The 23973-nt window shown below is 43.4% G+C and overlaps 1 protein-coding gene across 5 annotated transcripts in view; it reads right to left on the bottom strand.

The window, feature by feature from the left end:
* Positions 1-12982: 12982 nt before the first annotated feature.
* The window catches only part of Chrm3 (cholinergic receptor muscarinic 3), a 420874-nt gene continuing 409883 nt past the window's right edge, over positions 12983-23973 (bottom strand). For all 5 annotated transcript variants that reach the window (XM_021723071.3, XM_040277099.2, XM_040277095.2 and 2 more), the window contains one exon: positions 12983-17015. In XM_021723071.3, coding sequence (XP_021578746.1) covers positions 15224-16996 — 1773 coding nt within the window. In that variant the 5' untranslated portion in view covers positions 16997-17015 and the 3' untranslated portion in view covers positions 12983-15223. The remainder of the gene's footprint in view (positions 17016-23973) is intronic.

Here is a 23973-nt window from a genome sequence, read left to right as displayed (position 1 = left end):
TCTCTCAATTGTAGCAAAATGACTCAACATCAAACATGAATACCATATTTCATCAAATCTATCTCTTCAGCAATTGTAAGAACATTATTTTATCTAAGAACATTATTTTAAGTTTATTTAAGACCATTATTTTCTTTGAAAAACAAACTTTATTTTATAAGAGTTTAGGAGAGTTTTGGGTTTACAGAAGCCAGTATATTTTAGTCATTGAAGTCATTATTGGACGTTTATTGACCAAACTCCTGAAGACTTTAGACGTGAACTTGGAAATCTATTTCCCTCTTCTGTATATATATATGAAAGATAAAATATAAGCAAACTAAATGGAGGTATTTCTAAACCTTTCAGTGCTCAGTGCCCAGCTTTTGTGAATCACAGTCACTGATGTCCCTTTTCTTTTTTTCTGAACTGCATGCCCTAGAGAATGCTGGGGATGTCTCAGCTCTCAAAACCCCACTCCCTTCACTCTACCTGTGGGATTGGGATTCTTGGCTTCTGCTCCTTCTGAAAGTTTTTATAAATCAGTTTTATAGGCTTGTCCTTTGAAGGTCTAATCCCTGTCCCTTTTTGTTGGGGAAGGAGAGTGAAGGACACAATACTACTTTTGGTAGACTAATGTCTTCCTGGAGCCTGCAGACAGATGTGGCCTTTTCAACACCTAGATTTTAGACCAATGAGATCTATGGTTCAAAAGTATTAAATGGAAAATTCCAGAAATAAATAATTAATAAGCTTTAAACCATATGTTCTTTTGAATGGCAAGATAGAATTTTAGACTGTCCCACTCTGTCCTGCCCAGGACAGGGATCATCCCTCTGTCCAACCTATCCACATTGTATATGCTACTCTCCCCTTAGCCATCTAGTAAGCATCTTGGTTGTCAGGTCGACTGTCACAGCAGTGCAGTGCTTGTGATCAAGTGACCCTTACATAGTAGCTTAATGGAATGTCATGATGGCTGCCTCATTCAGGTCACTTCGTCTCAGCACGCAGGAGGCACATCAGTTCATCACCACAATCAGGCATTCTGAGAGAGAGACAACATTACCCAACTTTTATTGCAATATATTATTATAATTGTTGTATTTCATAATTATTGCTATTATGTAATTATCATTGGTGTTAAGTAGGTATTGTCTCTTACCATGCAGAGATGAGTGAAATCAGCCCTTGTCCTCAGGCTAGCCTCAGAGCCAGAGGGTCACGTCTGATTTGAGACAAAGACCAGGGATCGATGCAGCCAGAGAGACAGAATGAGTGCACTGGAGGTGCCGGGAGGGGACACCGAGAACCAGAAAGAGATGGTCTATGTGCTGTGAATGCAAGTAAGGTAGGGTGCTCAGTGGTGAGAGAGACAGGAGTGCCTCTCCTGAGATGGGACCAGGGGCTGGTTTACACCTGTGCGGAGTGTAAATGACAGAACCCGGAACAGCCTGCGGGCAGCTGGCCAAGGGCGGTTAGTGATCTCAGGGGGCTTAAGGCTGGTGGTCATGGGAGCTTCCTTGTGAGGACCTCCTCCAGGTTCCTCTTCTGCTGGTGGTGACCAGAGAACTGGGCGGCTGCGTCCTCCTTGCCCAGTGCCGCCTGAGTACCATCAGAAGCCCTTTTTCCTTGCTCCTGTTGCTTGGCATGGAACTTTGAACTCCAGAACATTCTATCTGTGCTTTCTATCTTTTAAACCCCTCTTGAAAAATAAGAAGACAGTACAGCCAAGCCCCAAGTATTGTTCCCACTGTGAGCAGGAGTGCTGGGGACCGTGAGACTCTGGACACAGTCCCTTCATTCTCAACGGACTTCAGTCTACGTTTTGTTTCACTGTTTAAAATATTACACAGCAGAAGACTACGATTTAAGACCCTCCGTGACATGCAAATTGGTGGAGCATTCCATATTTTTGAAAGGACATTCCAGTAACATGGACAAAACTTGACATTCGGCTTAGTGAAAGAAGCCAGTCACAAAATGACAAATGCTCTATGACTCCACTTATATGAGGTACCTGGATAAGTGATGCATAAAGACGGAAAGTAGAGCGTGAATTGAGGGGCATCATGTTCAATGGAGGGGGTGGGGAGTTGGTGAGGGGATGGGGTAGTCAGTGTTGCTGTCATTGCATCAATATGGGTGTAGAGTTTCAGTTTTGCAAGAGACATTCTGGAGATCTGTTGTGCAACAGCGTCAGTATAGTTGGCCCTATTGAACTGTGCACTCAGAAATGGTTGAGAGCTAATTTTATGTTTATATGTATTTCTCCACAATTAAAAGTTAATTAAGAAATGAAAAATGAAATAAAATTTTTGTAAAAGTAAAGCACATGTATAGTGTCAAAGAATGCATATATAAGAGTTCAACTTTTTTTTTTTAAGCAAGAAATTGTCACAAAAGTGATAAATATGACTACATCCAGGGAGTAAAGAAAGGAGATCTGATCTGCAAGGCAAAAACGTGAATTTCTAAGGTACTATTTCTTAATTTGGTTTGAGGTGCTTCCTTTGTAATCATTCCTTAAATGGAATATATGTATTTTATATACATTTTATGTGTATATCAATTAAATGAAATAAATTGGTATAAAAGAGGAAAAAAATCAGTTAATATAATTCATGACATAAATTAGCCAAATGCAAAAATCCTATGATTATCTTAATAAATGCAAAAATGCCTTTTTTCAAATCCATTTTTCAGTAAAAGAAGACATTCTTAGCAAACTAAGAATGGAAAGGACACTTCCTTAAGTTGATACAGAGGTCTTACCTGACAACCTGAAGTAACATGCTACTGAACACTAAAACAAGTGAGAGTTTCCCTTTTGAGGTGAACAGTGGTGTAAAGATTCTCATTATTACATTGCATTCAAGCTTCTGGCCTGTGAAATAAAGTGAAAAAAGGAAATATAAGTATTGAAGGTGGGAAGAATATGATTAAAGAGCTTCCAGACAGCAGCTCTTCCCAGGGGGTCCTGGGACCCTGTCCTCAGTGTGAGCCTGGAATATACCTGGAGCCAGGGCACCTGGCCTGGGAGGGAGAGCTGTCTGGGGAAGGAGGATGTTTCCTCTCTGCTGTTACCTCTGCTCTGTAGCTAGAAGTTTCTATCAGACAGAAAACAGAAACTTTCACTTTTGAACAGAATGAAAGAAGGAGCAGATGATTTTCCCCCCCATTCTTTCAGTGCTGGATGGAACCCAAGGTTAGGCTATACCATCCAGTGCAGCCCAGTCCAAGAATCAGGAATCAGGAAAAAAATCAACAACACAGGGCTGGGAATGTGGCTCAGGCGGTAGCGCGCTCGCCTGGCATGCGTGCGGCCCGAGTTCGATCCCCAGCACCACATACCAACAAGGATGTTGTGTCCGCCGAGAACTAAGAAATAAATATTAAAAAATTTCTCTCTAAAAAAAAAATCAACAACACAACATTATCAACAACAAAACCAGCTGGCTACATGTTGTTGGAGAAGATGGAGATTTCAAGAAACCTGGCTCTTAGGGTTGCTGCGATGACAGCCGTGATCCTGGCCAGGGACACCCAGGCTCAGCTGATGCTCCAGCCGTCAACAGTGGCCTGCAGAGTGTGTGTCAACAGGCAGGATATCTCTGGAGGGCTCTTTCAGGAGCCTGGCTGTTGCTTTGGGAAGCTATGACTTCTTTCTCCAATTTATTAAAAAATTCTAGTTAGAAGGTGAGAAGCTAAGACTTTCTTTTTTTAATATTTATTTTTTAATTGTACACAACACCTTTATTTTGTTTTTTTATTTTTATGTGGTGCTGAGGATCAAACCCAGGGGGCCTAAGACTTTTGACTCTGCTCTCTTTGGATCAGCCCTTTCCTGGAAGACTATACTCCTAGAAACTTTTAGATTTATGTGCAGGGTTTGGCCAGGACGGTGCATGATGCTGGTGATGACAGCAAGGGACTGAGAACATGGTGGAGAGCAGGGTCCTTCCTTCTTTCAGAATGACAGCCCACTGCAGGTGGGAAGCCCCAGGCGTGTGAAACCCCGCTGACCACCTTGCTGTGAGGGCCTTGTGTGTGGGGGCATGCTCACCTTCAACAGAGTCGAATACACACCTATTTTCCCTCAGCCTCCCTTTTTTCCCTGGGCTCCTTCTTTTGACATCCATGTAGGTTGTGACTTGAGGCAGCCACAGCAACTCCTGAGGGCTGAAGATCAGCCCGAGTTTGGGTAACAAGCTCCATTCAAGCCACTTGCTGGCTTCCTGGAAGACAGTGGGCCTGTGGCTGTAGTCCTTGTGTCCAGCCAGCTGCCCAGCCTGAGTGTTTCAGTGGGGTCAGGCTGTGGTGTGAGCCGCAACTTGGGGAAGGCAGAGCTGAGCCTTTCTGGGGTTACTGATTCCTTCCCATCTTGAGATGCCCTGGAACATGCACTCCCAGGAATGGCTGGGTTGTCAGGGAGGGTCAAAGTGGAGGACCACTGTGCAAGGGAGAAATGAGTGGTCTTCATGTACTCAGAGGTCTGTCATATGGATGAGGGAGCTTAGTATTTCGTTCACTACAGAAGTTCTCTCTCTTTGCTCATGTTCACATGAAAGAATTTTAAAAAGCGATATCCCTCTTGCATCGTTTTAATGTGGTCTCTAAGCAATTTTATCATACACTTAAGAGGTTAAAGGGCTCGATTTCCTGTGCATACCATGCTATCTCTGTTCAGTAAATATATTTTTGTCAAAACCTGGTAGAACAGATTTTATCATTCACCTTATGGAAAATGTACACCTTATAATCTGATTGGCGAGAACAGACCTCATTGCCAGACTAATCAGCCAAATTACATTTACTTTATGTTGGAAAAAGCCTGACCTAATTTTTCAACTTGAAGAATGTGTTTTTACAAGAGCCATTTCACCTCTTAATTCTAATTCATAAATAGATTAATGGATGATGGATCATAGAGCCGTAGAGGGGCTTGTTCTCTGGGTGGAGTTACATACTGCTTTCTTTGGTATTTCTTACCCCACCAGCTTTTTAGCCGCAGAATATTCTCTTAGAAACCAAGTATTTCAAAACCATTCCTTTGTGTCTTGTCCAGATGTGATGACCCAGGAAAGAGATTCGGGCAGGGGAAAAGGTTTGTCACGCAGAGTGTAATGCAGGTGTGGAGGGGACCATCTTTTCCAGCTGCCCAACTTGGGACACAGTTACACGTGGCAATGGAGGGTCTGGAAATGAATTCCTTGAGCTGCCCATGGTCTCGTGCTCCTGGAAAGTCCTTATGCAGCTCCAGGGTATTCATACCCCAGTTTGAAAACCAATGCCCTTGACAAGCCTAGAACTAATGGATAAAGTACAATGGAGTAATTAAAACTGTCTCAACACATGTGGTCTGCTTTGTTGAACGAATTTCACCTCTATCGGAATTGTTTATACAGAATCTGGGTGGCCAGGTGTCATGGATGCTAGAAGGGACCTCATAAACTGAATGTAAATTTGACTGGAGAATACCTAAGGGTCCCTTCCACTCAAGGGTTTACTGTGTCCTAGCTATGTTGCTTGAACTTGGGAGCATGTTAAGATCATAACCTTATTTTAAAATCCCCAAAGAAATAAACAGAACCCATTGTCTCTTAATAAACAGGTCTTAAATCAGGTTAGAAAACACATACACTTTATATAATTAATCTCAAATAGGTGACACTGATTGCTGGGTTAGGGGACATGTGGGTCCAGAGAGAGCTGGAGCATGGTGGGTGTCAGTGGGGCAGAGGGGAAGGTGCATTAGCTGGGTGTTCCCACCCTGAGAGGGGAAGCTTGTGTGAGATGCATGTTGTTTGTTTCAAATTTTGGCCCGTTTTCCATCTGGGTTTCTGTGGGAGCAACCAGGCAGGGTTGACTTGAGGCCGTTGGTGCTGGAGGGGTGTGTGGTGGTGAGCTAGAGTTCAGGAATCCCTTAAATCTTATCATGGCCAGGCCCCACCGTGACTCCCACTTCTGCTTTCCCCACTGAGGATAATGATGCTGATTCCATGGTAAGTTAGGGTGGCAACGATTTTACACAATGGTGTCTAGGAAAATATTGACTTCCGGCCCAGCCATTTCATGCTGTTCTGAAGCTGACTGCGGAGAGGCCACCCTTAGAGGAGAGCTGTGGCTCAAGCTTTTCCTAGTTTTCCTGTTCGTTGCTTTCCAGGATCCCTCTCCAGCTCACCTGGGTGCATAATGCAGCCAGTGGCTTCTGAGACTCAGTTCCCTGCAGCCAGGGTCCACAGGCACCACAGTCCTAAGTCCCAGGAGGGGGTTGGGCATCTAGACATCTGTGCAGATCCAAGTATCAAATATTTAATGAACTAGAGCAGTCTCAAGATTACATTGGCTTTATCCAACTAACTCTCAAAGAATTGTCCCTTTGATGAGTTTATGAATATATCACACTGCTACTTTCCACCTGTTTTCTAAGTGGCTTTCTGTATCAGAAAGACAAATCACCCATTTTTCATCTCTGAGAATTAATTGCTTGAAGGAGAGTGGTTTGCTTCAGGATAAGTTAGTTAAGAGAAGGTAAATTTAGTAATAGTCATGACAAAATCACCACCCTGGGATCAAACTAAATACACAGACAGCCCACATCAATAATAAAAATAGTTTCTCCTAAATCCAACAAGGAAAAGACCTTTAAAAATCAAAACCTCACATGTTTATGGAAAAGATTATTGGTGACGTGAATTAGGAAGGATGACAGATACATGCATCAGAGACAAGGTGATATCACAAGAGATTTGTCATTCTATGAATCTGGAGCATTTATAATAAATTTTTATTTAAATATTACAGTCTATTGAGCTGTCTAGAATGAAGAGAAACTCAATGAAGCCAAACAAGTTGACATCATTTTTAAGAATTATAGAGAAAGACTAAGATACCCATAAAAAGATGAAAGAAACAAATGGAAGCATCCTTTTGCTAGCCTTAGCTTACCTGTGGACTAACCTGTCCTGTTTTGGGTGTTTCTAGGGCTTGGAGCTCAGGTGCACGTACTCATCTTTGGTCTACTCAGCTCATACATTCAGCAAAGGAGAACCTCAAGATTCTCCAGATCCTAATGACAATATCTTGCCTATGGAGGCCTCTGGTATTTTGAGATTTTTTTTGACCTGTAGAGATTTTTGATTTCTCAAATGTTTGCTAATAGCTAATTGACAAATGATCGGCAGTCAAAATAGAGTGACAGCTGGAGTGGTGGAGGGAGGAATTGAGATCTCAACAACGGTGCTGCCTAGCTACACGCTGTAGACAATTTTCTTCCCACTTGGTTTCAACATTTAGCAATTCTATTCTTATGAAATAGGGATAAAATATTGTCCTTAGAAAAACAATGCTGGAAAAAAAACAACAAGGGAGAGAATTGAATTACAGCAGATGGGGTAGAGAGAGAAGATGGGAGGGGAGGGGAGGGGGGATAGTAGGGGATAGGAAATATGGCATTATGTAAAAATGTGGATGTGTAACCGATGTGATTCTCCAATCTGTATTTGGGGTAAAAATGGGAGTTCATAACCCACTTGAATCAAATGAACGAAAAATGATATGTCAAGAGCTTTGTAATGTTTTGAACAACCAATAAAAAAAAAAAAAAAAAAAACAATGCTGGAGAGGGTGAGAATTTCCACCATCTGAAGTCCTTGTTCCAATGATCCTTATCAACTAATGAAAGAAAAACCAACCTTTAGGGGCTCAGGCTGGGGGTCAGCAGTGGAGGGCTCACCTAGCACATGAGAGGTGCTGGGTTGGATCCTCAGCACCACATTAAATAAATAAATAAACAGAATAAAGGTATTGTGTCCAACTACAACTAAAAAAAAGAAAAATTTTAAAACAACCTTTGATAGACTGTTATTGTGGAAGATCCCCCTGCTTTTTCATATCTCGGATACTGTGGTTAATTCTCAAGGAGAATGACAGATTCCACTGAACTAGGCACACAGCATCTCCCAGAAACTGAAGCCAGAGTTAGGATGAAGGGGCAGTAGGTAGAGATGCCCGGAAATGACTGTAAACAGACCAGAAACTTCTCCTCCACCGGTGGCCAGCTCATTGCCTTCAGAACTTTGTAAGTACTCTGGTCAAGAGGATGTCATTTCAAAAAAGCAGTATATATATACCCAAATCCTATTTTTGTGATATGTAATTTTAATAAAAATCACGGATGCTCATTGCTTAAGTACTGTTAATTTTTAATTGGTCTATATGTAGGATAGTTTTAAAAACACTATTATCATTAGAAATGTATACAATACATATAACTATAGTCATTAGAAATATATATAGATTTCTGTTTTAAGGGTGGAATGGTCCAGTTTAGTCAGACAAAAAGGTAAATAACTGTGGGAAATATTTAAATTGATGGGTCATATTTTACAAAATTCCTCCCCCATGTAACCATTTGGATAAAGGAAGTAGTTACCTCCCCCGAAACTACCTATCACCTCTCACAAATGCACCTTTCAGTTAAAAAAATCAACTCATTCTTAGCTGATTTTTGAACAATAACATACTCTCGTGCTTTGTCCTTCCACATTGCCAGCTACTGTCATGGCTACATTTCACATTCAATGTAGCCATGTAAGGAAGAGTAAAGACAGCACAAGACTTCTTTCTTGAATCTCAGTAGCAGCTTCACGTAAAAACCCCTGCCATCCCAGGGGTGGGGAGAACTGCACTTCCTTTTTCCGGCACCTGCATTGATCTAGATGGTTGATCTAGATTATATTCAGACAAGAGGGCAAAGCTGGGGGTGTTGCCTGACAGTCTAATGAGCACAGGTCCAAACTGTCAACTGAGCTCGGGGCTTTAGGGACAGGCAAAGAAAGTTGTTCTGCACAGAGAGAAAGGGATGTGTGTGTGTGTGTGTGTGTGTGTGTGTGTGTGTGTGTGTGTGTGTGTTGGGGGACAATTATTCTTACTCTTTCCTTGCAAGACGAAGCCAGGCGGTTTTCACTCCATGGAGGCTCTGACTAGTGTCTGTGGGGCAGGCTGTGACATAGCCAGACTCCTAAAGTAGCCAAGTGTGCCATCTTAGAAAAATCGGACGTGTCCAAAATAAGGAGTGTGTCAAGATGCAGTTTGCACAAGCTGTGGCACTGCCTGAGTACAGGATCAGGCAGTGATCCGGGCCAGAATGCGCAAAGACAGTGCTGAAGAAAGTTCCATGATCTGTAGAAAAGAAAGGGAAGTCAAGGGTTGTCACAACCTGTCTAGAATGACCCCTTCAGTATGCTCTACCCTTTTGTGCAATAAAATGTCGATAGGTCTTGGCTTAAAATGACAGCGGACCATATACTTCCATAATAATTTTTTTTAACTTATTTCACTGTGAAGCTTGAGGATGATATTCACCACAAAGCTGCAGAGGTAACGTTATAGTGCAGACAACTGCCTTGTCTGCAGAAGAAAGACTCATCCCAAGACTTGTGACCCTGGTCTACTGAGGAAGTGCTAGCCCCAGGGGAGTAGAGGTAAAAGTTAGTGCCTATGGCAAAGATGTGGGCACGGCTTTAGATGTGAAAGGGACACACACCCTTTGCTGACAGAGCAAGTGTATACCCATCTCTTTTGTATGGTGGCTTCTCTCCACCCTCCTAAACTAGACATGTGACAACATCTCTGAATGGTTCATAGAATGTTCGCAAAACCCACCTGGCACAAGTTGATGTGCGGATTCACCACCTTGAAAATATCCCTTCATCTGCGCCACACCTGGTGACAGTTGGTGCTTGCAAAAGAAACAAGGACCTTGCTCACATGGGCCCTCCATCTAGTCCTGAGCAGAAGCCCCATGGATGTCTCAGCTGCTGCCTGCAGAAGGCTGAACTGCCAGGTCCTGGTGAGGAGGTGTTTCATCGCTTGCAGAGCAGGACAAAAGGTCTTCTCCTAATAACTTTCCAAGCCAAAAAAAAAAAAAAAAAAATGACCCACAAGGATGTTTAGGCTAAACTATGAATCTTCACTTGTACAAACAGAAAACATCTTTATAGACTCTCCACCCTGCTGACCCTGCACTAGGACATGCAGCAAGTAGAGCTTCTCGTTTGACCAATCTGCTAAAAAGTTTTGGAGTTCTAGGGATAAAAGAGAGCTTGCTCTTCTTCTTTTGGACTCTAAATGATTTATTCACTACTTAAATGTGTTTAAAATATTTCTTCTTACTGCTCAGTGATATTTCATTAACCATGATATTTATGAGCCACTTTTCCTTCCCAGCTAGATGAATCCTGACTATAACAGCAGCATGGGACAATGCATAAATATTTGTTTGATAAATATTTGGTATATCAATTAATACGGAGGTTATTAAACATTCAACAATACCTGCTGAATGTCTGCTATTTACCAGATAACGGTGCTGGACATAGGGTTCAGAGATGGGTAAGATCCGTTTTCCATTATTGAGGAACTCACAGAATTCAGGAGAAAAAAGAGTTTGGGGTTTGGTATGTGAATTGAAAAACTGCCAAGTATGTCGGGCTTCAAGAAAGAACAACACTACAATTTTATACTCTGGAGATAATCTCTTTAGTTTTAGATGGGGTTACTGGATTCTAATTTGGGTGAGGCAAGTTTTACTAATACTTCTTTGTGATTGAGAGTATGGCCACCTTTTGCAAAAGTTTTGAGCAAAACTGAGATGTGAGCCTCTTTGGATCTCTGGGTGATTCTGGGTGGTCCCAGGCTAGGCCAGAGTGGTAGCATGAGAACTCTGAGCTGAGTCTTTGAGGTTCTATTAGAACAGCAGGACTGAGGCCATAATAAAATTCTTAGAAATCTACTTTCACTTACCCAAGTGCCGGAGCTGTGAACTCTGATGCATGTCTAACTAGCAGTGCTAACATTGGCTCATTGGGAAACTTGTCAACAAAAAACTGTGCTGCTGCAAACCTTGGCTGAGTCTAGTCATTTTACGAACTTGTCTTTCCACCTTTTTATCCCAACATGAGCCTCCCTTTTCAAAGCCAGAAAAAACAAATGGAATTCTCCAGTTTTAGAGAGCCATGTGTGACCATCCTGGGAAGCTGGCTCCGAGGTGTGGGCTATTTCCTCATTCAGCATTAGTTTTCCTAGAGCTGAATATTCAGAATCATGGACAGAAGAAGAGAGTGTGTGACCTGAGTCCCTATAAAGCTATCCCTGAACCTAGTATGGGCTGAGATTAATCCTGTTTAGAAAAGTTCATTGCAAACTGCATTGGAGAAGACTCTTCTTTGGGGCAGAAGTACAGGATAAACAAAAGGTAACTTTAAAGATTTTTTCTTTTCCTTTTTAGGATACCTGTTTTGAAGCTTCAGTACTATTAAGAAATGCCATCAAAAAACCCAGTGAACTTCTGCTACCCAGCAACTCTTTGTAAGGGTCTCAGGACTCAGGTGATGGTGGCTTATTAGAGTGGTATTTGAAATGATGGAATTCCAAGTTTATCAACAAATTTCAAGAGTCTTTTAGATATTTTTGTGTGTCAAAATATCTAAGTTAATAATTTTGTGGATGTACAAAATCTGAAAATTTCAAGTGTTCATCAGTTATTCCATTTTACATTCATCCTAGCAGTTCTTGACCTCACATTCTTCCTAGTTCTGACCTATTTGCTGTCCGCGTGGCTTAAGTGAGCATGGGCAGAGAACTCAGGGACCCTGGGTAAAATGATAAGCATGCCTGAGGATAAGTAACTGCATGGACCAGACCAAGACCAAGAACTTGGCCATCTTCAATTCAGTGCTTCTGTGACTATTCTGCCTCACCCCTAGTCCTCCTTGGAAGTTGCCAGTCCTGGACTATTCAACTCCTCAGTACTATGTCTGCATCTTTGAATCAACTCTACTCAGATTAAGTCCAGGATAACCTGTATGATCCCAGGCTCCTCCTCTGCATCAGGCTTCACTGTGGACCAGAGCCTTGGCATCCTCTTCCCTCCCAGAGGCCTGCAGAGGTGACCAACTCTGCTGCAGAACTTACTCCCCTCTGTAGGGCAACCACCTGCTGCCTCCAGCACAGGAAGTTTGACAGAGGACACTGAGGTCCTTCTGGACCTTCAGCACTGTGATGTCCATGCTCCTGCTTTCTCGTTTTTTTTTTTTTTTTCTGTTCGAGTTGGAATTATTATACATTAAGGAGGGACTAGAAATGCAACCTATGTAGAGAGTCAAGGCTGGGTTCAAGAGGTGAGGGGTGATAGTAGGGAAAAGGAGCACGAAGACCACAGAGCCAAAGATAGGCAAGAGGGCAGGAGGCAGGGAGCAGAGAGCTCACTGCTCCTGTCCATCAGGCAAGGCCTGGAGGAGAGAGAGACAGAAAGAGAACAAGAATAGGGGGTTAGGGTGGAGGGCTGTTTGTGTCTCCATGTCTTTATTTTAGGTTTGAGCATTTTCCTGTCTCAGTGAAAGTGGTAATCCTAAAATCCCGGTAAACCTTATTCACAGGTTTGAAACGATTCAATTCCAAGGCTGGGGATAAAGATATTTGATCATCTATAAATGCAGAATGGCCTCTTCTAATCACAAGCCCTTTGAGAAAGGACTGTGTGACAAATGACCAGTTAAAATACTTAAAATAGTTAAGCTTCTCAACTCTTCATATCCAAAAGAGTCTTTTGCTTGTTTTCCTACTCTGAAAATGACCCCAAAGTCGGACCTCTCTCTAAACAGTAAGTGTACAGTGGTCAGGAGAGGCTTTCATCCATAAGACGCTTAAAAACAGTTCTATAATAAAATCAGCACTAAAAAGGGGGATCTGGAGTCTTGAGTTTGCCTCTTTTCTGTCATTGTCAGCATCATAAAAGGACAAGAATCAGGAGATGATCATATCTGAAGAAAATCCTAATTAACTATTGAAGTTCTGCCTATTCTCAGAGTTCCTCTGCCCCTGAAACTTAATTTTGTTTGGTATTTTCTTATTAAACACCAGGAGCATCCCTTTGGGGAAGGAGTCGGATGGAAGTTTTCACCAGGACGGGGATGACTGACGTACTTGGAGACATGAATAAGCATTCACATGTTTATTAGTGCCAGGCCAACTTGAGTAATAAAATATAGACACAATTGCTTACTAGACGTTTCACAGGTGGATAACATAACATTCTGTAGTTTGCTATACACATTAGAAAATAGTCTCTAGTTTCTCTTGTTCTTTGGTTGAATGTGGGCCAAAAAAAAAAAAAAAAAAAAAAGAAAAAGAATCAATTCTTACAATTATGCTGATTTGTTTTTTTTTTTTTTTTTTACTTTGTAATATAATTTCACACAACGATGGGGAATTGCTTTGTTCCGTTCCCATCAGGTGTAACTAACAAGTGGTTTTAAACACTTTTGTTTGTTCAAGTGACAGTTGACGTTTTATTACCTAGAAAGATTTAGGAACTTGTGGATGCCAACAGGATGACATTTTTTTTTTCTTCTTAGCCACATAAAAGCTCAATAGACTTTATTCATTGCTCAAGTGGACCTTAAAAAAAAATCACTTTCAAAGGACACCATGGCTGCAGAAGTCATATTTATCAACATTAAATAAACACTTGGTGAAATATGCATAAATAGTTCTTCATATAAACAGAACACGACATTAAATAGTTGAGATACACACACGCCACTGAGGACACTTTTCACTGTTGTCAAAGTCGTCTGTAAACACCACCTCACACTGAATACGAAAGCAGCTTCTGCCCAGCTTTGGGTCCATGACACGGATGCCCCCGAACAAAGGAAAGGGTTCTCGGCAGCCCTCCCGCCCCCCACAGCCCCAGCAAAAAGAAAAGAAGGAACCCCAATGATACAGCAGCGACAGGACAGCTAGAGCAGCGGCACCCGCCCCTCCCCCCGGGACGCTGAGCATTCGGGGGGATCCAAGGATAATGCACAATTAGATTTTCAAAATGTAAGGAAATCAATTTGAAGCAACTTTCTCAAATGTCATTCTTTTTTCGGAGGACATGTAACTTCCTAGACCCCACCTTTTCCTGGGCGATGGTTACAGACTGCAAACCAAAAGTCCCTAGCAGAGCTAAGTGACAGGGGAGCCCTGCTTTCTCTTAGAAGGTGCCAGGTACCAAGAAATGGAGTACAGCGTTCTCCTTCATCTCCCTCACAATGCATCTATTGCCGATATATTGCTGTGTATGACATTCAAATGTAACACTACTGTTGCATTTCAGGCAGCTTAGAGAGCAGAGACTTTGTTTGGAAATATTGAGATTTCAATGACTAAATTCGAGCCTGTGGATGTGGTTCTTTTTCTGAGCTCAGAGGGGCCCCCACTTAGCTCTCTTGATGGAGATATCAGCACAGGAGGCTGCGTGCACTCAAGAATCTGGCCCAGTCCTGGTGCCAACTGACTCTCGAGGTCCTCTGGTGTGCACAGGTCTGCCAGGAGGCCTGGGGTCTCTGCGGAATATTCTTCAGGGTGGTTAGTGGAAAACAGCCCCAGGGTCAAAAACAATTAAGCTGGGTTGTTTCACTTTTATAGTATATAAGGATCCTAGAGAACTTCAGTTACCAAAGTACTGAAAGTATATATTGCAGAACAAATTTGCCAGTTCAGTGTTTCCATTATGTTATATACACTATGTGTGTGCATGCAGAACTCACACACACAATATATATATATATACATATATTTATATACTTATGCAATTTTATTTGTAAGAAACTTGAACTGCACAGAACAGTACTTTGCAAGAATCAAGAATCAAGTCCACAACTAGAGTTTAACAACACACCAAAGAGAGGACGGAAGCTCTACCGGGACAAGAAGGTTCAGCTTTGCAATGTATGAAACAATTTCACAACCACAGATTCACTAGCCTGCTGCATTCCACGAGGGAGCTGGATCAACTTGGGATCCTTGGGGATAACTGGGCCAGCTAGGCTCCTCTGTGATTCCAGAGCTAATGGGAATTAAAAGACCCAGGTGAAACAATTTGAGGGTATAACTGCTGTGAAGCAATATTTGTTTCCTCTTTAAGAAAAATACATGTAAAGTCTATTTCAGAATAAATTTCTTTATATTCAGTAGTATGCCTTTTTTTTTTTTTGCTGAATTGGTATTTGATGCTTTATATTAAAATTGGTTGACTCAGTGGGTGAGTAAACAGGCAGCTTCTTTCACATCTGGCTGATAAAAACTCTTTTTATCATCACCAGGAGTCGCCCCCACCCTCGCCTGACTCCGCCTAAGGTCGTGGGTCGACGTGTGCGTTTTTATGTCTCTGCTATGGATAAAAGCTCCTCTACGGAGCCTGCTCGGGCACGCGCTTGTGGAAGATGACCGACTGTCTTTGCTGGTACTGTTGCTTGCGCCGCTTCCTTTTGTCACATTGGCACAGCAGCAGCATCTTGAAGGTGGTTCTGAATGTCTTGTTGCACAGGGCATAGCACACGGGGTTCACGGTGCTGTTGATGTAGCACAGCCAGTAGCCCAGATTCCAATAGGTTTTGGGTATGCAGCTGTCACAAAAGGTGTTCACCAGGACCATGATGTTGTAGGGGGTCCAGGTGATGATGAAGGCCAGCAGGATGGCGCTGAGGGTCTGGGCTGCCTTCTTCTCCTTGATGAGGGACATCCTCTTCCGCTTCGTGATCTGACTTCTGGTCTTCAGAGCAAACCTCTTGGCCAGAGTGGCTTCCTTGAAGGACAGAGGTAGAGTGGCCGTGGTCTTACCCACCGAGGAGTTGGCATCAGAGGACTTGGCTGTGTCCACGGCAGACTCTAACTGGATGGGAAGCTTGGAGAAGCTTCTCTGAAAGCTGCCACCATCGTCCACGCTCCTCTGGGCCTGCAGCTTATTGGCGCTCTTCTCGGCATCCAGTGCCCGCAGCTCCTCCTCAGGCACCTGCAGGTTGTCCGACGAGGGTAGCTTGGTGGAGTTGAGGATGGTGCTGTGACCCGGGAGCTTGAGCACAATGGAGTAGATGGCTCTGGTCTCGGAGCCAATGTCCTCCTCGTCGGAGGAGGCTGAGTTTTCCAGGGAGGCGGCAGCATCGTTGTTGTTCCAGCTGTCACTGCTGCTGTGGTCTTGGTCCATCTGCTCGGCGCTGGGCTTCCAGCTCTTGGTGGTGAACCAGAAGTGGCAGCCGCCATACTTCCTCTTGGCCGAGCGTTTCAAGCTCTGCTGCTGAAGTTCGTAGCTGCTGCAGCTTCGAGAACTGCCTGTGGGGTGGACAAAGTTTTCCGCCTCTGCTTCTGTCCCCGAGGCCTGCAGCCCAGCGAGCTCTTTGGTACGTTTCTCGGTTTCCTTATAGATCCTCCAGTACAAAATAGTCATGATGGTGACAGGCATGTAAAAGGCGGCGATTGCCGTGCCAAAGGTGATGGTGGGCTCGCTGAGGAACTGGATGAAACACTCCCCCGGAGGCACAGTTCTCTTCCCTACGAAGTATTGCCAGAACAAGATGGCAGGCGCCCACAGGACGAAGGAAATGACCCAGGCCAGGCCGATCATCACCCCGGCTCTTTTGGTGGTTCGTTTGGCTCGGTAGGTGAGCGGCCTTGTGATGGAGAAGTACCTGTCAAAGCTAATGACGAGGAGATTCATGACGGAGGCGTTGCTGGCCACATAGTCAATGGAGAGCCAGAGGTCACAGGCCAAGTTCCCCAATGCCCACCGATTCATGATGATGTAGGTAGTAAACAGATTCATCGAGATGACCCCGATGATCAGGTCGGCGCAGGCCAGGCTGAGGAGGAAGTAGTTGTTGACTGTCTTCAGCTGCTTGTTGACCTTAAATGCCACTATCACCAGGATGTTGCCGATGATGGTGACCAGGGCCAGGAAGCCTGTTAAGAATGCGATGAAGACCACCTGCCAGATGGTGTGACCTCCCAATGGATCACTGGTGGTATCATCGGGAGAGGAGAAATTCCCAGCTGCTCGTGAAATGTTGTAGCTGCCGAAATGAGTGTCAGTCCCTGGGGGCAGGCCTGCATCTGAAGGACTGTGTATCCAGGAAGCGCTGATGTTTGGAAACAAAGGCGAGGTGGTACTGTTACTGTGCAAGGTCATTGTGACTCTCTGACATAGTCTGGGAAAGAGAGAGAGAGAGAAAAAAATGCAGTTAGGAAAGTTTCTGCCTTCCTTTGATATGTCCTTTGCATGCGTTAAAAGACACAAAAGATGTGTTAATAGGATGCTGGGTCTCAAAGAAGCAGAACCTTATCCAGTTCATTCTCTGATTTTAAGGATGAAGAGTCTAGGGCTAATGGAGATGGATTTGTTCAAGGTGGTACAAATAGCTTGTACGATCTATTGAACCTTGCATTTTCCCCATTTCTAAATATAATTCCATGACAAACAGCATACTTACTTCTTTTATTTTAGAAAGGGGAAATATTAGGTGCTTACATGATAATTTTTCAATATAGTGTTTTCATCATGCTACATGATAAATTAACTTGGTTCATTTGCATTTTATCCACCTGGGCATTTATCTGCCTGAGACTTTAAATAGCAACTGTAAGGGGTACCATCCATTTAAACCTCACTGGAACAGGCAAAGCCAACCAAAGCAAGACAGAAGTAAGTGTAAATCAACTCACATTCTACTGTCCCTTTAAAACATGGATTGACGACATGGTATATTAGTTTCTTATAAGGTTTGGCAACAAGCTCATTTATTCTAGACTTTCTGAGATGTCTTTAATCTTCCCCATATCTCGGTTACCGCAAAGATTCCTAGACATGGTAGCTAGGTACCTTGCATCCCTTCTTATTGTCCTCCTTGGCCACCCCGGCCCAGTGGCTCTCACAGACCTTCAGTACCTTTGGGACTCTCAGCCTTCATAGCACTTTCTAAGTCTCTGCCTTCATGTCCCATGGGAACAGGTCACATTCTGTTGCTTTGTTTTCATATCTTATGTTAAGCTGATTTTATTATCAATACAGGTAATGCCCAAAAGTTCCAGTGCTTTACATATCTGTCTTTAAAAAAAAAAACCTTTACTCTTCTGTCAATTGATGTCACGGTGATGTCATCAGATGTCTGTTACTTATCATTCTTTCAGCTGTTCACGAATATTACTTGCCATGAGGACCTGATCCCAAGTCCTTGGCCACATTAATGGACTTAAAGCAGATCCAAGTAGGGAGGGTCAGTTTGGGGAACAGGTAGAGATGCTGGAAAAAGAGAAAAATTCTCTTCTCTTTGGGATTGCTGGATGCTGGTCAGCCTAATTGTAAGCATGTGGAAATCTGAGAAGTAGGTAAACACAAGGGAAGGCCTGCCGGGAATGAAACCCGGAGGAGGGAATGTGGGAAGCAGCCAGCAGGATGTGGAGTGCTTTGAAAACTGGATTTACCTCTTTCTAAATCAACACCACATCTTTGACCTTGCTGGTTATGTGAGCCAACACACTTCCTTTGTTGCTGGGCTTGCTGAGATAGGTTTCTGTTACCTGCAACTAATAGGCTCTTATTAACATATTCTGTTCTTATCAACATCAGCACCTGGTTCAGCTTCGGAGCTGTGGAATTCAGGAAGTCCCAGCCTCTACCCTCTGGGAACTACCCCCTAGCTGGAAGATGGGATGTGAATAAAATACTTTTAAAAGTACACAGTTATTTAGACAATATTAAATCGCTCCCCGTGGATAGTCATATTATGTGTGTACAAATTCAGCAGCGACTGATCTGTTCAGTTGACAAGTGTGGTGAAAGAACACAAATAAGAATTTCAGAAATAAGCCTAAGGTCAATGGTTTTCTTTTAGTTCATTTCATCCTGTGAATTTCTCTGTGGCTAATTCTACATTTGTTCTGTTCTAAGTGGAATCCAGGGCTTCTTGACTAACCATTAGGAAACGTCTCAACCTCAAATCATCACACATGACTGTGTCTTGTACTCTTTGGCTTAGCTGGCCAGCGGCCATCATTACTCTCATGACCCTCCATTAACTCAGTACCTAGGACCATTTAAAAATCTCAGAGATGTGCTTTTCCTCATTTTTAAAGATTTCTAGAACCTGTCGGTGGTAGAATGGATGTAGATTATGAGCTCAGCAAACATTTTACAGCCATCAAAGAGCCACTAAAGGGGAATGGCCCATAGTCTCCTGTGTACCCACGTGACACAGTTCCCCAAGGACGATAGTTAATAAGTTAATAACCGCGGCACTCCTGATGGCAGCTATCAGACTTCCTTCTGACAACCAGGTACATGACAGCAAAAGGCACCAAGGGAGAAGGAGATCTGACAGAGGGCTGTGACACTGAGGATAGGGACGTGCTGACTGGGGAGCTAAAAGGACCAGGAAGAGCATCACCCAACGAGGAGGGGAGGCAGTGTCTAGGGAGGACCATGGACCCAGACATATTCGTCCCACACTGCTCATAAGTGGGACGCTCTCACCCCCAGCAGTAGCTTTTCAGTAGAAAGCAGTTCAGCCGAGAGGTAAAGCGAGGTCCTGGAGCTCGGCTGAATGGGTTCCCGTTCTGCCTTGGCCTGCGAAGTGTGCAGTTCAGACTACTCCTTCCTCTACAAAATTAGAACACTACCACCCAGCCTGCGGGGTCTGGAGAGGGCAGGAAACATCCTGGAGTGGCAGGCTAGCACTTCGAAGTATCCATGGCCATGTTGCTTCCCTGGTCCCCACGCTAACGTCCTGCGTCTGCAGAGCTGGGTTGTTTCTGCAGAAATTTAGGGACAAAGAAGCTTGTCCAGGATCATTTTTTTTTTTTTGCTTTTAAAGTGACCTTCAAAGACTCTAGTAGAGATAAATATCTCAAAGGTAAGGTCTTTAAGCACCACAAACACTCAGGATTGAGGAGCAAGGAATGGTCCTCTGGCCTAAGCATGAGACAAAAGAAAGACCCTCCCCTTGGCCCACCCAGACTGAATACAGTGCTGTATTCTGCTCAGAGTCAGGATGGCAGAGGATCCAACAAGCAGTAGTCCTGCCCCAAGAAGGGAAAGTCAGGTTGACCAGCCCTGGATTTCAGGTGTGGGAGACCCTGAACAGGAAACCCTGCTGTAAGCTGCATGGCATGGGACTTCCAAATGCAATTTTAAGTTATGTGAAGACAGAACCCTTGATCTTGCTGATCTGAGTGTATGCCAGATTGAAAGTGCACGTGTTTACCTGCAGAGGTATGATGTGTCCCCTCACCCCCAATGCACCCTAGCTCTCCTCCTGGTCACAGACTCCCTTTCCTGTGGCAGAGACCTTCCTTCCTTCCCTTTGCTGCTGATCTGTTCAGTTGACAGTGTGGTTAAAAAACATAAACTAAGAATTTCAGAAATAAGCCTAAGGTCAATGATTTTCTTTTAGTTCATTTCATCCTGTGAATTTCCCTGTGGTTAATTCTACATTTGTTCTGTTCTAAGCGGAATCCAGGGGGACATTGCTGCCTGCCACACGCCTCTTCAGAGCATACCTTGTCCTCTCTTCATAGCCCTGGCAAGGGACGTTCCTGGTGTCCCCACCAATTCACATCAAGGCTGGACCCCACTGTACTGAATAAGGGAGTGTTCCTAGGTAGCCAGGAAATGAGACCCTCCTGCCTATCCCCACCTTCGTTCTGATGCCCATACCTGGGCCATCTTCTGTAGCTTTCTCACTAGTCCCCATGCCTCTGGGCCAAGATCTCCCACCACAAGGATCCCCGCTGTTTGGAGTTTCAACAATTATGGTCTCACAGTAGAAAATGATTGGCAGGTCACAAGGACTTCAAAAAAGCATACCTAATACTTACCACACATGAAAGTCACCTAATGGCTTTTTTCAGGTCTATCTATGATTTTATATATTATATGTAATTTCCTAACACTCAGGGGTTCTAGGTGAGATCCCAGTTGAGATGGTGCTAAGCCTGGGATAAATCTCCCTCAGTTTAAGGTGCTTTTTCTGAGGCAGGCACATCATTTCTAAGCTTCAAGCCTGTGTTCTGTTGAGTATTTTGAGTCTGCGGAGTTCATTCATGGTCAACGCCCATTGAACTGAACCACACTGGGAAGAAGATCCCGGGGATTCTTCCTTCTAATGCTCAGCAAGAAGCAGTGGTGAGAGTGGAGACCCTGTCAGCCTGTTGGCCTTGGCACTTCATGAGAGACCCTAAGCTGGGGTATCAGGATATGAGGGTGGCGGCAGGGTGGGGGTGGGGGAGCCAGAGCAGAGCAGACTGGACTCTTTTATGGGATGCTCAGCTGCTCCAGCCCCATCAAGTGCTGTTGGGGGGTGGGGAACTCAGGGAAGTGCTGTCCCAGGGTTCTAGAGCAGCGGAGCTCAGGTGAGAACATAACCTGCCTGTGGGCACCCGGGAGACTTTGGGGGCACACGTGGTTTCTGGTTCACTCCCGGGTGGGTCACATGTGCAGGCACACAGCACGGGGTTGGTTCTCGACTTCATCTCTGAGCGTGCGTTTGTATCCAGATCCTTTGACCATTTTTGCTTCATTATATTTTGGAGTACATATGGAATTGATCCACTAAGTTTAAAATGCAAGAGCCAATATGAGAATTAAAAGATAAAAAATAAATCGAACTGAACAGGATATATCAGAGTACATACAACAGAATGACGATAAATGTTGCTTCATGAAACTTTTGCCTCACATGACACATATTTTACTATGAAATCATGATGGGCATATAATATAGCTCAAGGTCAACAGTGTTTGAAAGCCACTGCACTGGATATTTTGATATCTTTTATTAACATTTAAAAGGAAAGGGTAGGGCTGGGGAGGTAGCTCGGTGGTAGAGCTCTTGTCTAGCACACACAATGCCCTGAATTTGGTACTGGGCACCACCAAAAAATCAGAACAAAACCAAGGTGAAATAGAAAATGTGAAGAAAAAAATAATTTGAGCATATAGAGGTTAGGGGAAATTGAAAGATAATTATGGAAAATTTATCCCTTCCTAATTATGGAATAAAAGTGTTCTGGGGTTATAAATCTATAAAACATACAGAATATTTTTTAAAATTAAAAAATGCATCATGAAAATAAATATGAAATTCCTTAGAGAAATGGAAGGGGCCAATATAAATATGAGGCACTTTCTTTGGGATGAATTCCAAAAAGATAAACTCATTTTACTTCCTCTAAGCCATCCCAGGAACAAATTATCCTAGAAAAAGGATTCAAGGATCTCAATTTTTAAACCCTTAAAATGATAAAAAAGCACAACCTACTGTCCCACCACCCCCCAGGTCTAAATTAATTCTACTCCATCAATTATTCTTTCTTCTTCTTCTTCTTTTTTTAAAACATGTCCAGGAGAAAGAACATCTTTGCAATTTACATCCAAGCCTTATTTTTAAGACTAATTACTTCGAGCTTCTTTTCTATTTTGAATGCTGCATGCATCATATTGGGGGTTTGTTTTGGGTCTCTCTTTCACAAGAGAGTCTGTTTTCTGTCAGAATCATGACCGCGCTCCACAGTGACGACGCGTCCCAGAGCCATCATGGTTTGTGAGTGGTCTGCCGGCCACTAGGTGGCAAAGCCAACCCACAGAACGTCCTCCGTTACTAGAAGGAGCCAATGCAGGAGGCTGCTCCCCCACCAGGGACCAGGAACCAGGAACTTCAGCTTAGATCAGTCATGCAGCCCATGGAGGAGATCAAACAGGACAAGGCGGCTTTGCAATCAAATGTGTCTTTAAAGGGAATCAGATTTGTGAACTTAGCTCTTGGTTTTCATTTCAAGATGTAAGGAGCAAAGATGTTACCTAATATGGTGCAATTGCTCTTCTTGTGACCAAAACATCCCTGAATGCCAAAACTGGATTAAAACACCATTTAAAAAGGAGAAACCTTGTTTTTAAAGAGTTGATTTGTCTGGTTGTGGGCACTGCCTTTCCTGAGCTTTTATTCGACAACAAAAACTCAGGAAGCTTGAGAGGGGTCTTGCATTCGTACTGCTTATGTGTAGCAGTCAAACCTGAAATATGTACCTTGAAAACAAAAACCTAACTGGACTCCTGATTATATGCATGAGCAAGTCTGAAAAACCTTTGTTATTAGAACTTCTAGATCAATACCATGGAGCACAATGCAAACATGCGTGGTTCTTTGCAAACGTTAGCAAGACCCCCGGAGAGACCCTCTCACTGTCCCTGAACTTGCTCTTCTTTGAGAGAGGAAGGAAGAAGTGCAGTGGATTCTATTTAGGCAAACCTTCATGATCTAAGATTTGCTTATTATGTTTTCAACATCTGCAGACATATTTATTAGCATTGACTTCGCATACGTGTTGCTTTTGTCACGGAGGCTGAGGAATAGTGCTTCTAACACACCAGCGAGCTAACAGAACCATGGAAACAATTTTGCTTAAAAACCTAGCAAAAGCCATCCTTTGGACTAAATATTTCTATGTCAGCTTATGTACCGAAAGGACACCTGGTGAAGAAACTCCTTTGGACCTAATATTTATGCTTTTGTGATTAATTTAATCTAGACTCATTATAATTTTTTTCGAGGTCCATATTTATCAGAGTATTTACTTTTACAAGTGGACATGTTCCACACATCTGATTTCCTTTCATGCTACAGCTTATTTGCACACCCCAATTCACACAGGTACCCTAAGTTTGAAAAGACAGTAGAAGCACCCTAGCAGGCCCTGACTCAGCACAGAAGGGACATGAAACACCTGAATCCACCTGAGGATGAATCACCTAAGCACTCTGATCTTGCTTCCTCATCTGTAAAATGGGCCTACAGTATCTGAGGTTAGATAGATTGGTAGAAAGGCCCAGTGTGACCTGCTTGGCTCACTGTAGTTTCTTAAAAATGGTAAAATGAGTCTAGTAATTTCCTCTGATTGGTAGATTTTATGAAATGTCTGTTTCCATGGCTCACAGGAGCTTTTTTTTTTTTTTTTTTTTGAGACTAAAGCAGTGATTCTGAGCCCAGGGAGACTCTGTCCCGGGGGAGAGTTTTGGCAATGTCCAGAATTATTTCTCTTGTCACAACATGGAGAGAATGTGTTCCTGGCATCTGGTGGGTAGATGCTAGGGGTGCTGCTAAATATCCTTTAAGG

The sequence above is a fragment of the Ictidomys tridecemlineatus genome, chromosome 10, assembly GCF_052094955.1.
Source record: "Ictidomys tridecemlineatus isolate mIctTri1 chromosome 10, mIctTri1.hap1, whole genome shotgun sequence".
Classification (NCBI taxonomy): Eukaryota; Metazoa; Chordata; class Mammalia; order Rodentia; family Sciuridae; genus Ictidomys; species Ictidomys tridecemlineatus.
This window is presented reverse-complemented; position numbering and strand designations above follow the sequence as displayed.